Source organism: Dipodomys merriami, unplaced genomic scaffold (assembly GCF_024711535.1).
Source record: "Dipodomys merriami isolate MVZ:Mamm:240054 unplaced genomic scaffold, mDipMer1.0.p SCAF_156, whole genome shotgun sequence".
NCBI lineage: Eukaryota > Metazoa > Chordata > Mammalia > Rodentia > Heteromyidae > Dipodomys > Dipodomys merriami.
The window spans coordinates 1515276-1529765 of NW_027202893.1; the positions used below are offsets into that span (position 1 = coordinate 1515276).

Consider the following 14490-nt stretch of genomic DNA (forward strand, 5'->3'; position numbering starts at 1 on the left):
TTGAGATCTTAGCATATCAATATTGTTTTTATTCATTTAGGTAGAATACATAAGTATCTTCTGGAGTTTTGTTTTGTTTTTTTGTGCTGGTCTTAGGGCTTGAACTCCTGAGGTTTTTTTTTTGTTTGTTTTGTTTTTGTCAGTTATGGGGCTTGAACGTGGAGTCTGGGCTATCCCTGGGCTCTTTTGCCCAAGACTAGGGCTCTACCATTTTTTGTTTATTTATTTATTTATTTATTTATTTTTGGGTCCGGTCGTGAGGTCTGAACTCTGGGCCTAGGTGCTGTCCCTTAGCTCTTCAGCTCGAGGCTAGCACTCTACCACTTGAGCCACAGCACCACTTCCAGCTTTTTTCTTTTTGCTTATGTGGTGCTGAGGAATCGAACCCAGGGCCTCATGCATGCAAGGCAAGCGCTCTACCACTAAGCCATCTTCCCAGCCCCCGGCTCTACCATTCTGAGCGATAGCTTCACTTAGAGCTTTTGGTGATTAATTGGAGAGATAAGAGTTTCATGAACTTTCCTGTTGGGACTGGCTTTATACTGCAATCCTCAGATCTCAGTAACTAGGTTAACAGGTATGAGCCACCAGCACTTGACTTCTCTGAACTTTTTTGCTCAAGGCTTGTAACTCTACCACTTGAGCCACAGTTCCACTTCTCTAGTGGTGATTAATTGGAGATAAGCGTCTCACAGACTTTCCTGTCTGGGTTGACTCCAGACCAAGATACTTGGGTCTCAGCCTCCTGAGTAGTTAGAATTACAGTTGTGAGTCCCCAGCACATAGCTTTTTCTGTATTTATTATTGTTATTATAAAGGTGATGTTCAGCTGGGCACCGGTGGCTCACACCTGTAATCCTAGCCATTCAGGAGGCTGAGATCTGAGCATCTCGGTTCAAAGCCAACCCCAGGCAGGAAAGTCCCTGAGACTTATCTCCAATAAACCACTAGAAAACTGGAAGTGGCGCTGTGGTTCAAGCGGTAGAGCACTTGTCTTGAGCTGAAGAGCACAGGGACAGCGCCCAAGCCCAGAGTTCAAGCCCCATGACCCACCAAAAAAAAAAAAAACACTCAAAAACCAGAAGTGGCACTGTGGCTCAAGTGGTAGAGCACCAGCCTTGAGCTGAAGAGCTCACAGACAGTGCCTAGGCACAGAGTTCAAGCCTCATAGCCAACAAAAAAAAAAAAGGTGATGTACAGATTGGTTACAGTTACATAAGGTAATCAGTACCTTTTTTAAAAATTCACTTTTAAAGGAGGCTTTTTTTTTTTCTATCTTTTCTTTTTTCTTTTTTTTTTTTGGCAGTCATGGACCTTGAACTCAGGGCCTGGCCACTCTCCCTGAGCCCTACCACTTTGAGCCACCTCCACTTCCAGTTTTCTGGTGGTTAATTAGAGATAAGAGTCTCACTGATTTTATTTCTTGGGCTGGCTTTGAATGGCGATCCTCAGATCTCAGCCTCCTGAGCCACCAATACCTGGCTACAAAGGTGGGATTTGTACATTTCTTTTTGGACAGTATTACCCCTTCACTGGATCTCTCCCAGTTTTTCTGTCCCATATCCACCCTCTTCTGTTTTGTAAATGTGTTTGTTACTATTGCTATTAACTCATTTATTTTGAATGTTGCTCTATTATTGCAAAAGCACTACAGGTTATAAAGATTAAGCAAAGCTTTATAAAACTGCAGGTAAGCCACACCAGTGGTTAATTGGAGATGAGTCTCAGACTTTCCTGCCCAGGCTGCCTTCCAACATCGATTCTCAGATCTCAGCCTCTTAGCTAGGATTAGAGGTGTAGCCACTGGCGCCTAGCCAGTTGCAAACTATTTTAACCTCTTACCCTCTTTGTTAATACAACCCTCTCTTACTCCATGACAGTCCGTTTCTCTTTACTTGTTCGCCATTTCATTTTTTTTCCTTCTTTTTTTGGCCAGGCTTGGGGTTTGAACTCAGAGTTTGGGCTCTGTCCCTGAGCCTTACTGTGCTTAGGGCTAGCACTTAAGCCACAGCACCACTTCCAGCTTTTTCTGTTTATGTGATACAGAGGAATCGAACCCATGACTTCATACATGCTAGGCAAGCACTCTACCATTAAGCCATATTCCCAGCCCTTTATTTTTTATAGGTAATTGGAGATAAGAGTCTTAGAGACTTTACTGCCTAAGCTAGCATCAACTGATCCTCAAGTCTCAGCCTCCTTCCTGAGTAGCTAGGATTGCAGGTGTGAGACCAGTGCCTAGCTTCCATTTCTCTATGGCTCAGTGTCTTTCACTAAGGTTCTTTATGATGTTTTCATCTATACTTTGTAGTACAGAATTATTTACTGTCTTTATCCTTTCCCTTCCTTCTCCAAAGTAGTCCCCTAATTAGATCTATGTTTTATATTTATCATATATATGAATGTACATGCTCATGGATATGAATATCTTTTAGGAAGATCTTTTTTTTTTTTTTTTGGTCCAGTCGTGGGGCCTGAACTCTGGGCCTGGGCGCTGTCCCTCAGCTCTTCAGCTCAAGGCTAGCGCTCTACCACTTGAGCCACAGCACCACTTCCGGCTTTTTTCTTTTTGCTTATGTGGTGCTGAGGAATCGAACCCAGGGCCTTATGCATGCAAGGCAAACGCTCTACCACTGAGCCACCTTCCCAGCCCCAAGATTTTTTTTTAGGAAATTGCTAACAATAATTTATCACATTCATGTTTTATCCCAGATCTTTTGATTTATACATATAAATTTCACATAATCCTACTTCTCCGTCTCATAAATCCCTACTTATGTATTATTTCTCATTTTCTGTTTTGAAAGCCCTCAATTATCTCATAGCCAAATGTTGATGGTTCATGCCTGTAATCCTAGCTACTCAGGGGGCTTAAGGATCACAGTTCAAAGCCAGCCTAGGTAGGAAATATTCTCAAGACTTTTATCTCTAGTTAACCACCAAAAATCAGGAAGGATAGCTATGGCTTAGTAGAATGCCACCCTTGAGTAAAAAACTTTTAGAGATAGCACCCAGGCTCTTGAGTTCAAATCCAGGACTAGCACCCTCCCCCCAAAAATTATCTCAGGAAACAAACCATTTTCTCCTCCTTTATAGAGTCTTCCTATTGAATGTTCATTAAGATAGTACTTCTCTTCTCTTTTTTTTTTTTTTTGGTCGGTCATGGGGCTTGAACTCTGGGCCTGGGCGCTGTCCTTCAGCTCTTCAGCTCAAGGTGAGCACTCTAACACTTGAACCACAGTGCCACTTCCTGCATAACTAGGATTACAGGCATGAGCCACTGGTGCCTGGTATTAGAAATATTTAGTAGGAAAGCAGAGATGAATTTGGGCAATGCACTGAGGGAATCAACAGGTTTCTCTCTTTCCTTCCTTTTCTTTCCTTCCTCCCTTCCTTTCTTTCTCTCTTTCTTTCTTTTCTTTTCTTTCTTTTCCTTCCTTCTTTCCTTCCTTCTTTCCTTCCTTCCTTCTCTCCCTCCTTCCTTCCTTGCTTTGCTTTCTTTACTTTTTTTTATTGGTCATGGGGCTTGAACTTTATGCGTAGGTGCTGTCCCTCAGCCCTCAACTCAAGGCAAATGCTCTACCACTTGAGCCACAGCACCACTTCTGGTTTTCTGGTGCTTAATTGGAGATAAGAATCTCACACCTTTCCTGCCCAGGCTGGCTTTGAACCGTGATCCTCAGATCTCAGCCTCCTGAGTAGCTAGGATTACAGGCATGAGCCACCAGCACCCAGAACTTTTTTTTTTTTTTTTTTTTTGGTCAGTTGTGGCCTGAATTCTGAGCCTGGGCACTGTCCTCAGCTCTTCAGCTGTAGATTAGTGCTCTACCACTTGAGCCTCAGCCCCACTTCCCATTTTTTCTGCTTATGTGGTGCTGAGGAATCGAACCAAAGGCCTCATGCATGCAAAGCAAGCACTCTACCACTGAGCCACCTTCCCTGCCCCCCCCCCTTTTTTTTTTTTGATTGGTTGTGGGGTTTAAACTCAGGGCCTGGACATTGTCCCTGAACTTATTTGTTCAAGGCTAGTACTCTACCACTTGGAGCCACACCTGGCTGGTTAAGTGGAGATAAGAATCTCAGATGTTCCTGCCCCTGCTGGCTTTGAACCACATTCCAAAGATCTCAGTCTCCCAAGTAACTAGGCAGTTGACTAGACATGAGCCACTAGTATCTGTCAAGGTAGTACTTTTTTTAAAGTCAGGGGCTTGAGCTCTGGGCCTGGGCGCTATCCTCAGCTCTTCAGCTCAAGGAGAATTCTCTACCACTTGGGCCACAACACCACTTCTGGTTTTCTGAGTGGTTTATTGGCAATAAGAGTCTCATGGATTTTCCTGACTGGTCTGGCTTTAAACCTCGCACCTCAGATCTCAGCTCCTAAGCAGCTAGGATTATATGCATAAGCTACCAGTGCCTAGCTGGGAAGCACTTTTCAAAGCACCTCACTACAATAACTAATGCTAAGAACTCAATGGTCTTCAAAATGTTAATAAATTTTGTAACTTTTTTTGGCTCCAAACTAGGACTTGCTCATTAAGGGACAGTCAACCACCTGAGCCATACCTCCAACCCCACATGTAACCTATTTTGTATTTGTGCCAGTCCTGGGGCTTGAACTCTGTCCCTGAACTTTTTTGCTAAATCTAGTGCTCCACCACTTGAGCTACAGCTCTGATTTCTGGCTTTTTGTGGTTCATTATAGATAAGAGCCTCACAGACTAAGACTGGCTTCCAGCTATGATCATCGTTAATCTCAACCTCCTGAGTAGCATGAGCCATTGGTGTCTCCCTACATGTAACCTTTTTTGGAAGGGGGAAAAAACGTGAAATTCTGTCTGGGTATAGTAGTGCACATCTGTAATCTTAGCACTCTGAGGCATTCTCTACCTGTTCTCAACAGAGACCAGCCTAGTTTACATAGCAAGATTTGGATTTTTGGGTTTTTTTTTTAAAGGACTGGGGAGCTGGGCGCTGGTGACTCACACCTATATCCTAGCTACGCAGGAGGCTGAGATCTGAAGATCGTGATTCAAAGCTAGCCCAGGCAAAAAAGTATTTTTTGGGGGGGTGGGGGGAGGGAAGGGTCGGTTGAGGGGCTTGAATTCTAGGACTGGGCACTGTCCCTGAGCTCTTCAGCTCAAGGCTAGTACTCTTATCACTTGAGCCACAGCGCCATTGCTGGGTTTTTCTTTTCATACCATACTGAGGAATCGAACTCAGGACTTCATGGCATGCTAGGCAAGCACCCTACCACTAAGCCTCATTCTTGGGCCCCTTAAGACTATTATCTCCAGTGAACCACTGAAAGCTGGAAGTGGCACTGTGGCTCAAAGTAATAGAGTGCTAGCCTTGAGCAGAAGAGCTCATGGACAGCGCCCAGGCCCTGAGTTCAAGCCCCATGATTGACAAAAAAAAATAAAAATAAAAAGGACTGGGGGCATAGCTCATGTGGTAGAGTGCTTGTCTAGGAAAGGGATCCTTAGTTCAGTCAGTCCTCAGTATTTTGAAAATACTTTTCTTTTTTCCAGGGTACAGCTAAAGACCGGAGCTTTGGAGAGATGAAGTTTAAACAGTGCCCCACAGAGAACATGGCTCGAGAGCATTTCAAAAAGCATGGGGCTGAACACTACTGGGACCTCGCACTTAGTGAATCTGTGTTGGAGTCCACTGATTGAGACCACTGCAAGCCCTGCCTCTCCCCCTTGCCTTTGTCTCTTCAGTCCTACCCCGTACGCTACTTCCCAACCTACCCCACTTGTGTGTGTGATTGCAGAACTGTGCCAAGCAGACATTGGGGCAAATGGAGAATACTTGGCTCCTTTTGCCCAGTCAGCCTGGTGTTACTCTTCATTCCCCATATGTGCATATGATTAAAGAGTTATTTTTAAATTTGGCATGACATTTTTCACACATTCACAGATATTAGACTTTAAGTTTCCAGATTATCTTTTTCTAGACTCCTAGAGGTTTTTGACGTCTAATGGACACGTGTGACATCTTCCTAAAGCAAGATGTTAAATAATCTGTGCAAGATTATAGCCAGTAAGTGGTGGTAATTAGGTTGGTTTGAAGCCTAAACTAAGCCACTAAGTATATACATTATTATTTGTAAAATGAGATGTAAGAAGCTCAGATGAACCAGGCAATGATGGTTCACACCTGTAATCCTAGCTACTCAGGAGGCTGAGATCTGAAGATTGTGGTTTGAAGTCTAGGCTAGGCAGTCTATGAGGTTCTTTTCCGATTAATCAACAAAAAGCCAGGAGTGGAACTGTTGTCTCAAGTGGTAGAGCAATAGTCTTGAGCACAAAAGCTCAGGGACAGTGCCTAGGCCTTGAGTTCAAGTCCTGGGACCAACACAAAAAAAGTTCAGATGTATTCTGTTTTATAAATGGACTGTTAACACTGGAATGCATTGTGAACTTTAGTAGTTTCTTCCATTATCTATTTCACATCTTTTAAATGTCTAGTTATTTCACTATAGAGAGTTTGGGAAAGAGTTTTTTTGTTTGTTTTTTTGTTGTTGATTTTTTGGGTCCAGTCGTGGGGCCTGAACTCTGGGCCTGGGCTCTGTCCCTAAACTCTTCAGCTCAAGGTTAGCGCTCTACCACTTGAGCCACAGTGCCACTTCCGGATTTTTTTCTTTTTGCTTATATGGTGCTAGGGAATCGAACCCAGGGCCTCATGCATGCAAGGCAAGCGCTCTACTACTGAGCCACCTTCCCAGCCCAAGAGTTATTTTTTTCTTGGAGTACTGTGATTAAACTCTGAGCCCTGATTGTGTTATGCTGGGCAAGTGCTATACTACTGAGCTACATCCCCAGCTGTTTTTTTTTTTTTCTGACAGTACTGGGGTTTGAACTCAAGGCTCAGCTTTATTCACTTGTGTGCTCAGCTAGTTCTCTATGTGGCTGTGTGTGTGTGAGAGAGAGAGAGAGAGAGAGATGGTATTGGGGCCTGGGTGTTATTCCTTAGCTTTTTCCCTCAAGGCTCACTACCATAAGCTGCAAGCCACACCTCCACTTCCAGCTTTTTGCTGGCTAACTGGAGATAAGTCTGGAATTTAGCTGCCTGCCTGGCTTCACACTGAGGTCTTCAGATCTCAGCTTGCTGAGTAGTTAGAGCCATTGCCACCAGACTCAAAACTTTTCTTTTTTTTGCTGGTATTAGAGTTTGAGCTTACCCGCTCACTTTTTATGTTCAGCTGTCCTGTATCACTTGAGCTATGCCGCTAGCCCCCCCCCCCCCTTTTTTTTTTTTGGCCAGTCCAGGGCTTGAAGTCAGGGCCTGGGCACTGTCCCTGAGCTTTTGCTCAAGGCTGGCATTCTACCACTTGAGCCACAGTGCCACTTCCAGCTTTTTCTGTATATGTGGTACTGAGGAGTCGAACCCAGGACTTTGGATTCGATTAGGCAAGCACGCTACCAATAAGCTGCATTTCCAGCCCCTATCACTGCTTTTTTTTTTCAGTTGGTCATGGGCCTGGGCATTGGAACTTGGCCTGGGCACTGTCCCTCAGCTCTTCAGCTCAAGGCAAGCGCTCTACCACTTGAGCCACAGCGCCACTTCCGCTTTTTCTGTTTATGTGGTGCTGAGGAATCGAACCCAGGGCCTCATTGTGTGCAAGGCAAGCACTCTACCACTGAGCCACCTTCCTAGCCCTTATCACTGTTTTTTATTGGTTATTTTGGAGATGGAGTATCTCAGACATTTCTACCTAGGCTGGCTAAAAACAAGATAGGTCTCAGCCCTTCTTGAGTAGATAGGATTAAAAGCTTCAACAACCAGCAACAGGCTGCCTAAAAACAGCTTTTGAAACTTTCCAAAGCCATGTTCCAGTAGCTCATGCTTATAATCCTAACTCAGGAGATTGAGATCTGAGAATTGTGGTTTGAAGCCAGCCTCAACAATAAAATTTGTGTCTCCAATTAACCACTAAAAAGTGGGAAGTAGAAGAGTGAAGTGGTAGCCAGTCTTCAGCAGAAAAGGCTTAAGGACAGCACCTAGGACCTGAGTTCAAGCCCCAGTGGGATCACACAAAAAATGAGAAAAATAAGGGCTGGGAATGTGATCACTCAAGTGGTAAGGTGTTAGCTTTGAGCAAAAGAAACTGGGTCAATGCCCAGGATCTAAGTTCAAGTCCCAGGACTGGCAAAACAAAAGTAAATTTACAAGGAAATTGGGCATCAGTGGCGCACCTGCAGACTTGGTGGATAGTAATAGTCCAGGCAGAAAAGTCTGAGGCTGGGACCCATGCTCATACATGAAATCTTAGCTACTCAGAAGGGTAAGATGTATGCATTGTGGTAAGAAGCCAGACCAGGCAGGAAAGTCTATGAGACTTTTGCATCCAATTAACCACCAGAACACTTGAAGTCACTGTGGCTTAAAGTAGTAGAGCACAGCCTTGAGTGATAAAGCTTAGGGACAGTGCCCAGGCCCTGAGTTCAAACCCCACAACCACTACCACCAACAGAAAAAGTCTCAGAGACTTAAGCTCCAAAATAATACTAAGGCCAGACTGCTGCAGGTGTGGCTCAGGTGGTCAAGCTTAGAGAACAAGCGGAGTTCAATCTTGGTAATGGCAAAAAGAAAAAAAACACATTCACACTCCAGAAATGAAATAGAGATTAAGTCTAGGAAAACATCTTAAGAGATTTGTGTGAAGACAATTACAAAACTGATGAGAAATTAAATGTCAAAACATTACATGTGGGGCTGAGAAGGTGGCTCAGTGGTAGAGTGCTTGCTTTGCATGCATGAGGCCCTGGGTTCAATTCCTCAGCACCACATAAGCAGAAAAAGCCGGAAGTGGCGCTGTGGCTCAAGTGGTAGAGTGCTAGCCTGGAGCTGGAGAGCTGAGGGACAGCCCCCAGGCAGGCCTTGAGTTCAGGCCACATGACCAGCAAAAAAAAAAGAAAAAAGCTGGAGGTGGTGCTGTGGTAGAGCGCTAGCCTTGAGCTGAAAGAGCTGAGGGACACCGCCTAAGCCCCGTGACCGGACCCGCCCCCCCCCAAAAAAAAAATTACACATTCCTTGAATGGAAAACTCAATTTTGGAAAGATAAAATTCTTCCCTACTTGATATCTAAATGTAGTGGCATTCCCAACTAAAACTGCACCAGGTTACTTTATGGAAATTGATGGGTTGAAGCCACATGCTGATGGCTCACGCCTGTAATCCTAGCTACTCAGGAGGCTGAGATCTGAGGATAGCGGTTCAAAGCCAGCCCGGGCAAGGAAAGTCTGTGAGATTCTTATATCCAATAAACCACTAGAAAACCGGAAGTGGCACTGTGGTTCAAGCAGTAGAGGCTCGCCTTGAGCTGAAGAGTGCAGGGACAGCATCCAAGCCCAGAGCTCAAGTCCCACGACCGACAAAAAATTTTTAAAAAGGGCTGGGAAGGTGGCTCAGTGGTAGAGTGCTTGCCTTGAACCCATGAGGCCCTGGAGTTTCTGCACAGCTAAGGACATAGTTACTAAACTAGAAAGACAGCCAACCACTTGGGAAAAGATCCTTACTAGCAATACATCAGACAAAGGCCTAATAGCTAATATATACAAGGAACTCAAGAAACTAATCCCTCCTAAATAATAGTCCAATTACCAAATGGGCAAGGGAGCTAAGAAGAGATTTCTCAGAAGAGGTAAGAATGGCAAAGAAACATGAGGAAATGCTCACCATCCCTGGCCATAAAAGAAATGCAAATCAAAACAACCCTGAGGTACCATCTTACCCCACTTACATTGACTAATATTTTGCTTTTTTTTGTTGTTTTTTTGTTTCTGGTCTGGTCGTGGGGCCTGAACTCTGGGCCTGGGCATTGTCCCTCAGCTCTTCAGCTTAAGGCTAGCGCTCTACCATTGAGCCACCTTCCCAGCCCCTAATATATTTCATCTTAACAACAAATGCTGGTGGGGATGTGGAGAAAAAGGAACCCTACTGCACTGCTGGTGGGAATGTAAACTAGTACAACCACTCTGGAAAGCAATCTGGAGGTTCCTTAGAAAACTAAACCAGACCTTCCCTATACCCCAGTCATACTACTCTTTGGCATCTACCTCAAGCATCATGAACCAGGATATGATAAAGACACCTGCACATCCATATTCATTGCCACAGTATTCACAATAGCCACGATATGGAAGCAACCAAGGTACCCCACAATAGATGAGTGAATCCAAAAACTGTGGTACCCATATACAATGTAAATTTATACAGTCATCAGAAAGAATAAAATAACATCATTTACAGAGGAACTCAACTGAATAATTCATGTTAAATAAGATAAGCCAAACTCAGAGAGACAAATGGTACATGTTCTCCCTGAAATGCAGAAGTTACATCTAAAATGCACTGGGATATGACAAAGTACACAGAATTCTAGGTACTCACATACAGTGAGACCCAAAGAGATAGGAGAGGATCACAAAGGTGCAATACCCAAGCTCCTCCTCATATGTATATAAAATAATATACATACTGAAACAAACTTCAAAGATATGGAAACAAAGGACTTTTTTCTTTCCTATGTCTCTGTATTCTTTACTTATTTATGGTGTACTTGTGCACATCTTGGAGCGGGGGTGGGGGGAAGGACACAGGAAAAAGGGTGAAAAGTGCAGTAGTGGAGTGCACTGGACATTGATGAAAATATACTATGCAACTCGTGGATGGAGATGAGAGGGAGAGGATGGGAGAGAATAAGGGAACTGATGACACTATGTAAAAGGAAATGTACTTATTACCTGACATATGTAAAGGTAACCCCACTGTATGTTACCTCTAAAAGAACAATTAAAAAAAAAGCTGGGTGCTGGTGGTTCACACCTGTAATCCTAACTACTATGGAGGATGAGATCTGAGGATCAAAGTTGGAAGCTAGTACCAGCAGAAAAGTCCACGAGGCTCTTACCTCCAATAACTACTCAGAAAAAGGTGAAAGTGGCACTGTGGCTCAAGTGTGGCTCAAGTAGAGCACTAGCCTTGAGCAAAAGAAGCTCAGGGACAGTGCCCAGGCTCAAAAAAACCTGCAGTAAAAGACTGAAAGAATGTATTATAAGTTGATGCAGCAGGAGAAGCCTGAAATAACTGAACATGGACCTAAAAAATATCTAGACCCAGCTATACCCTTAAAAATCAATTCAAGGAACCCAGCGTCACTGGCTCACACCTGCAATCCTAGCTATTCATGAGGCTTAGATCTGAGGACCACAATTCAAAGCCAGGCAGGGCAGGGAAGTTCACGAGACTCTTATTTCCAATAAACCACTCAACTGTAGGTGACATTGTGGCTCAAGTGGTAGAATGCCAGCTTTGAGCTGAAGAGCTGAGGGACAGCACCCAGGCCCAGTGTTCAAGCCCCACAACTGGAAAAAAAAAAAAAAATCAAGAGCCTGTGGCTCACACCTGTAATCCTAGCTACTCAGGAGGTTGAGACCTCAGGATCACTGTTCAAAGCCAGCCTGGGCAGGAAAGTCTGTGAGACTCTTATCTCCAATAAACCACTAGAAAACTGGAAGTGGTGCTGTGACTCAAGTGGTAGAGCGCTAGCCTTGAACTGAAGAGCGCAGGGACAGCACCTAGGCCGAGAGTTCAAACCTCACGACCACCACCACCAACAACAACAAAAAAATCAAGGGCTCAGAATGTACATTTAGTGGTAGAGTGCTTGCCCAGCATGCACAAAACCCTGGGTTCGATTCTTCATACCACCTACACAGAAAAAGCTGGAACTAGCGCTGCAGTTCATGTGGTAGAGTGCAGCCTTGAGCAAAATGAAGCTCAGGGACAGTGCCCAGGCCCTGAGTTCATGACCCAGGCTTTCCTGCCTGAGCTAGTTTCAAATGCTTAAACACAAATCAAAGGCTCCTAAATAGCTAGTATTACAGGTGTGCACTACAGGTACCTAGTGATCTCTGAGTAATCTCTAGTAATCTCTGAGGCTCAGAGATTAAGAGACAGAACCAAGGCTCAGGGAAGGCTCATAGCTAAACAGTAGGAACCAGAAATAAGTTGTCTAGAGTAAAGATGCTACTCATGATGGGAACATGTCCTAATATTTGGAAATATTGTAAATTGAAAATAAATTGAATACACTGCTATCCTCAGATCTGTCTCCTGAGTAGCTAGGATTACTGGCAGGAGAACCAGAGCCTGTCACATTTATTTTTTGGGGGGGGAGGGGGGGTAGTGTTGCTGAATGGAACACAGGGCCTTCTGCTCTTCAAGTATGGTATTTTTTTTTTTTCCTTTCCAGTTCTGGGGCCTGAACTCTGGGCCTGGGCGCTGTCCCTTAGCTCTTCAGCTCAAGGCTAGCGCTCTACTACTTGAGTCACAGCACCACTTCCGGCTTTTTTCCTTTTTGCTTATGCGGTGCTGAGGAATCGAACCTAGGGCCTCATGCATGCAAGGCAAGCGCTCTACCACGGAGCCACCTTCCCAGCCCCCCCTGAAGTCCAATCTTAAGTGGCAAAAATGGCCACATCCTACTATCCTTTCCTCGCTTGGAAAATTTCACAAGGAAGTTTTTCCGCTTCATTTCCTCATCTGCTTCCCCATCCTATCACCCAGATGGCCGAGTGGCTGGCCTGTGAATGCTATCCATCCCAGGATCCTGCGGTACCGCTTAGGGCTCGGCTTAGCGCATGCGCACTTTCTGCGACGCGGCAAGATGGCTGCCGACCATTTTGTACTCTGTCGGTACTCGAGTCGGCGTCGGCAGCGGATGCAGCCACTGGAACTAGCAGGACCCTCTGAGCCAGTGGACAACTGCTGGTGGTAATTTCTTGGCTCAGCTGTGTGAACTGGACCGCTCCCAGACCAGCGACACCCTTGGGAAGCAAAAAGCGGGCGAAACGCTGGAGCCCCACCCGCTAACTCTGCTAACCTGCCTGTACGCCCTCCCATTCCCTGTTGAGTGGTTTTTTTTTTTGGGGGGGGGGGGGAGGATCTGCTGCGCAGGCGCATAAATAAAACGCAGTGCCTCCTGGGCCCTCGGGGCTAGAGGACTGCTGCGCGCGCTTCCCAGATCCTCCCGATTGGTCGAACGGCCCGCAATCACGCCTCCTCGGCTCCCAAGGTTGAGGAGGAAGCGGAGGGGCAGGGCTGGTCCACGCGTGCGCAGAATCCTGCTGCTCCTCTTCTATTGCGTTGCAAAAAAATCTTGCTTAGGTCGCCTTGGGCCTGTTCTGTGTTGGGGAATCTAAAAAGGCGAGGGAACGATTCCTGCCACGGAAGGGGCAGTCGGGGGAGTGATAAAAACTTTTTAAGGATATTCACGCCCGCCTTGGCTCCCGCGAGTTGGAGGCTTCGCGGGGGTGAGGAAAGGGCCTTCAGCGTTGAGAGCCGTGTAGAGTATCAAACCCATTTGTTTCGGCGCCAGTAGGTTTTGCAGGTCCTGGGTTGTGTGTGTGTGTGTGTGGTTTTTTTTTTTTTTTAATTTTGTTTTCTGCGCAGATTCTCTCCTGATTACTGACTGGTTTAAACACGACCCCTTCACCATACCGATACACCTCGGGAGCCCGCGCGGCGCCCCTCTTAGGACGTCCGTGCGCCCGCCCGCCCGCGCGCGGAGCCGCCGCCAGCGTGCCGGGCAGCTCGTCTTCCCGAGCGTGCCTCCGGACGAGCCCGGCGCGCGCCCTGTCCCCACCCCCCTGGCCTCCCTCCCCACCGGCGGCTTTCACGCACTCGCACTGATTGTTTTGCCCGCTCCCGCCGCCGCGGCCGCGGCCGCCAGAGGAGCCAGCAGCGCTTGTGCAAACCGGGAAGATGGCGGCCGGCGGTGGCGGAGGCAGCAGTAAGGCCTCCTCCTCGTCGGCCTCTTCGGCTGGGGCTCTGGAGTCCTCGTTGGATCGAAAATTCCAGTCGGTAACCAACACTATGGAATCCATTCAAGGCCTGTCGTCTTGGTGTATCGAAAACAAGAAACACCACAGTACTATCGTCTACCATTGGATGAAGTGGCTCCGGAGATGTGAGTGTGTGTGTGGGGAGGGGGGGGGAGGGTCGGCGGCGGTGTGAGGACTAGAAAGGGGAAACTGAGGAAATGTGGCCCGAAACGTCTGGAGAGGGCCGGGGGCGGGGGGGTTCCCTGACGGATCTCTGTGTTCGGTTGGCGTTGTTCACGTTACCCGAGTGGACCCAAACCCAGGCTCCATTCCTAGCCAGGCTTATTCCCAACTGCAGGGAGCTCATTTCTTGGGTGTTTTTTTTTTTTAAGCCATTGACTTGGTGTGACCTTGGGCCGTTGGGCCCAGATCCATAGAGCTTTACGGATTTTTTTTTTTTTTCCCAGAGCTTTGTAAGGTTGTGTTGTTGATTTTAATGAATCTCCATGGAAATGGTCGCGTCCGTTTATTTCTTACAGGCCTTGACGTGTTAATGATGTCTGGTTTTTCTGATGGTAGATGAGCCGGAATATGTTGGGCCAGTCTGTGGTTTATTTTTTCCCTGATCTGAAACTTGTGATAATGTAATATAACGAGGGTT

General features: G+C 46.1%; 2 protein-coding genes across 6 annotated transcripts in view; both read left to right on the plus strand.

The window, feature by feature from the left end:
* The window catches only part of LOC138827474 (U4/U6 small nuclear ribonucleoprotein Prp3), a 34091-nt gene extending 28202 nt beyond the window's left edge, over positions 1 to 5889 (plus strand). For both annotated transcript variants that reach the window (XM_070023000.1, XM_070023001.1), the window contains one exon: positions 5529 to 5889. In XM_070023000.1, the coding sequence (XP_069879101.1) occupies positions 5529 to 5675 (147 nt within the window). In that variant the 3' untranslated portion in view covers positions 5676 to 5889. The remainder of the gene's footprint in view (positions 1 to 5528) is intronic.
* Positions 5890 to 12704: 6815 nt separating this feature from the next.
* Positions 12705 to 14490, plus strand: part of LOC138827475 (regulation of nuclear pre-mRNA domain-containing protein 2) — a 71404-nt gene continuing 69618 nt past the window's right edge. For 3 of the 4 annotated variants that reach the window (XM_070023005.1, XM_070023006.1, XM_070023007.1), the window contains exon 1: positions 13117 to 13975. In XM_070023005.1, the coding sequence (XP_069879106.1) occupies positions 13771 to 13975 (205 nt within the window). In that variant the 5' untranslated portion in view covers positions 13117 to 13770. Of the gene's footprint in view, positions 12896 to 13116; positions 13976 to 14490 lie in introns of those variants that run through there. The other variant, XM_070023002.1, reaches the window with a different exon arrangement.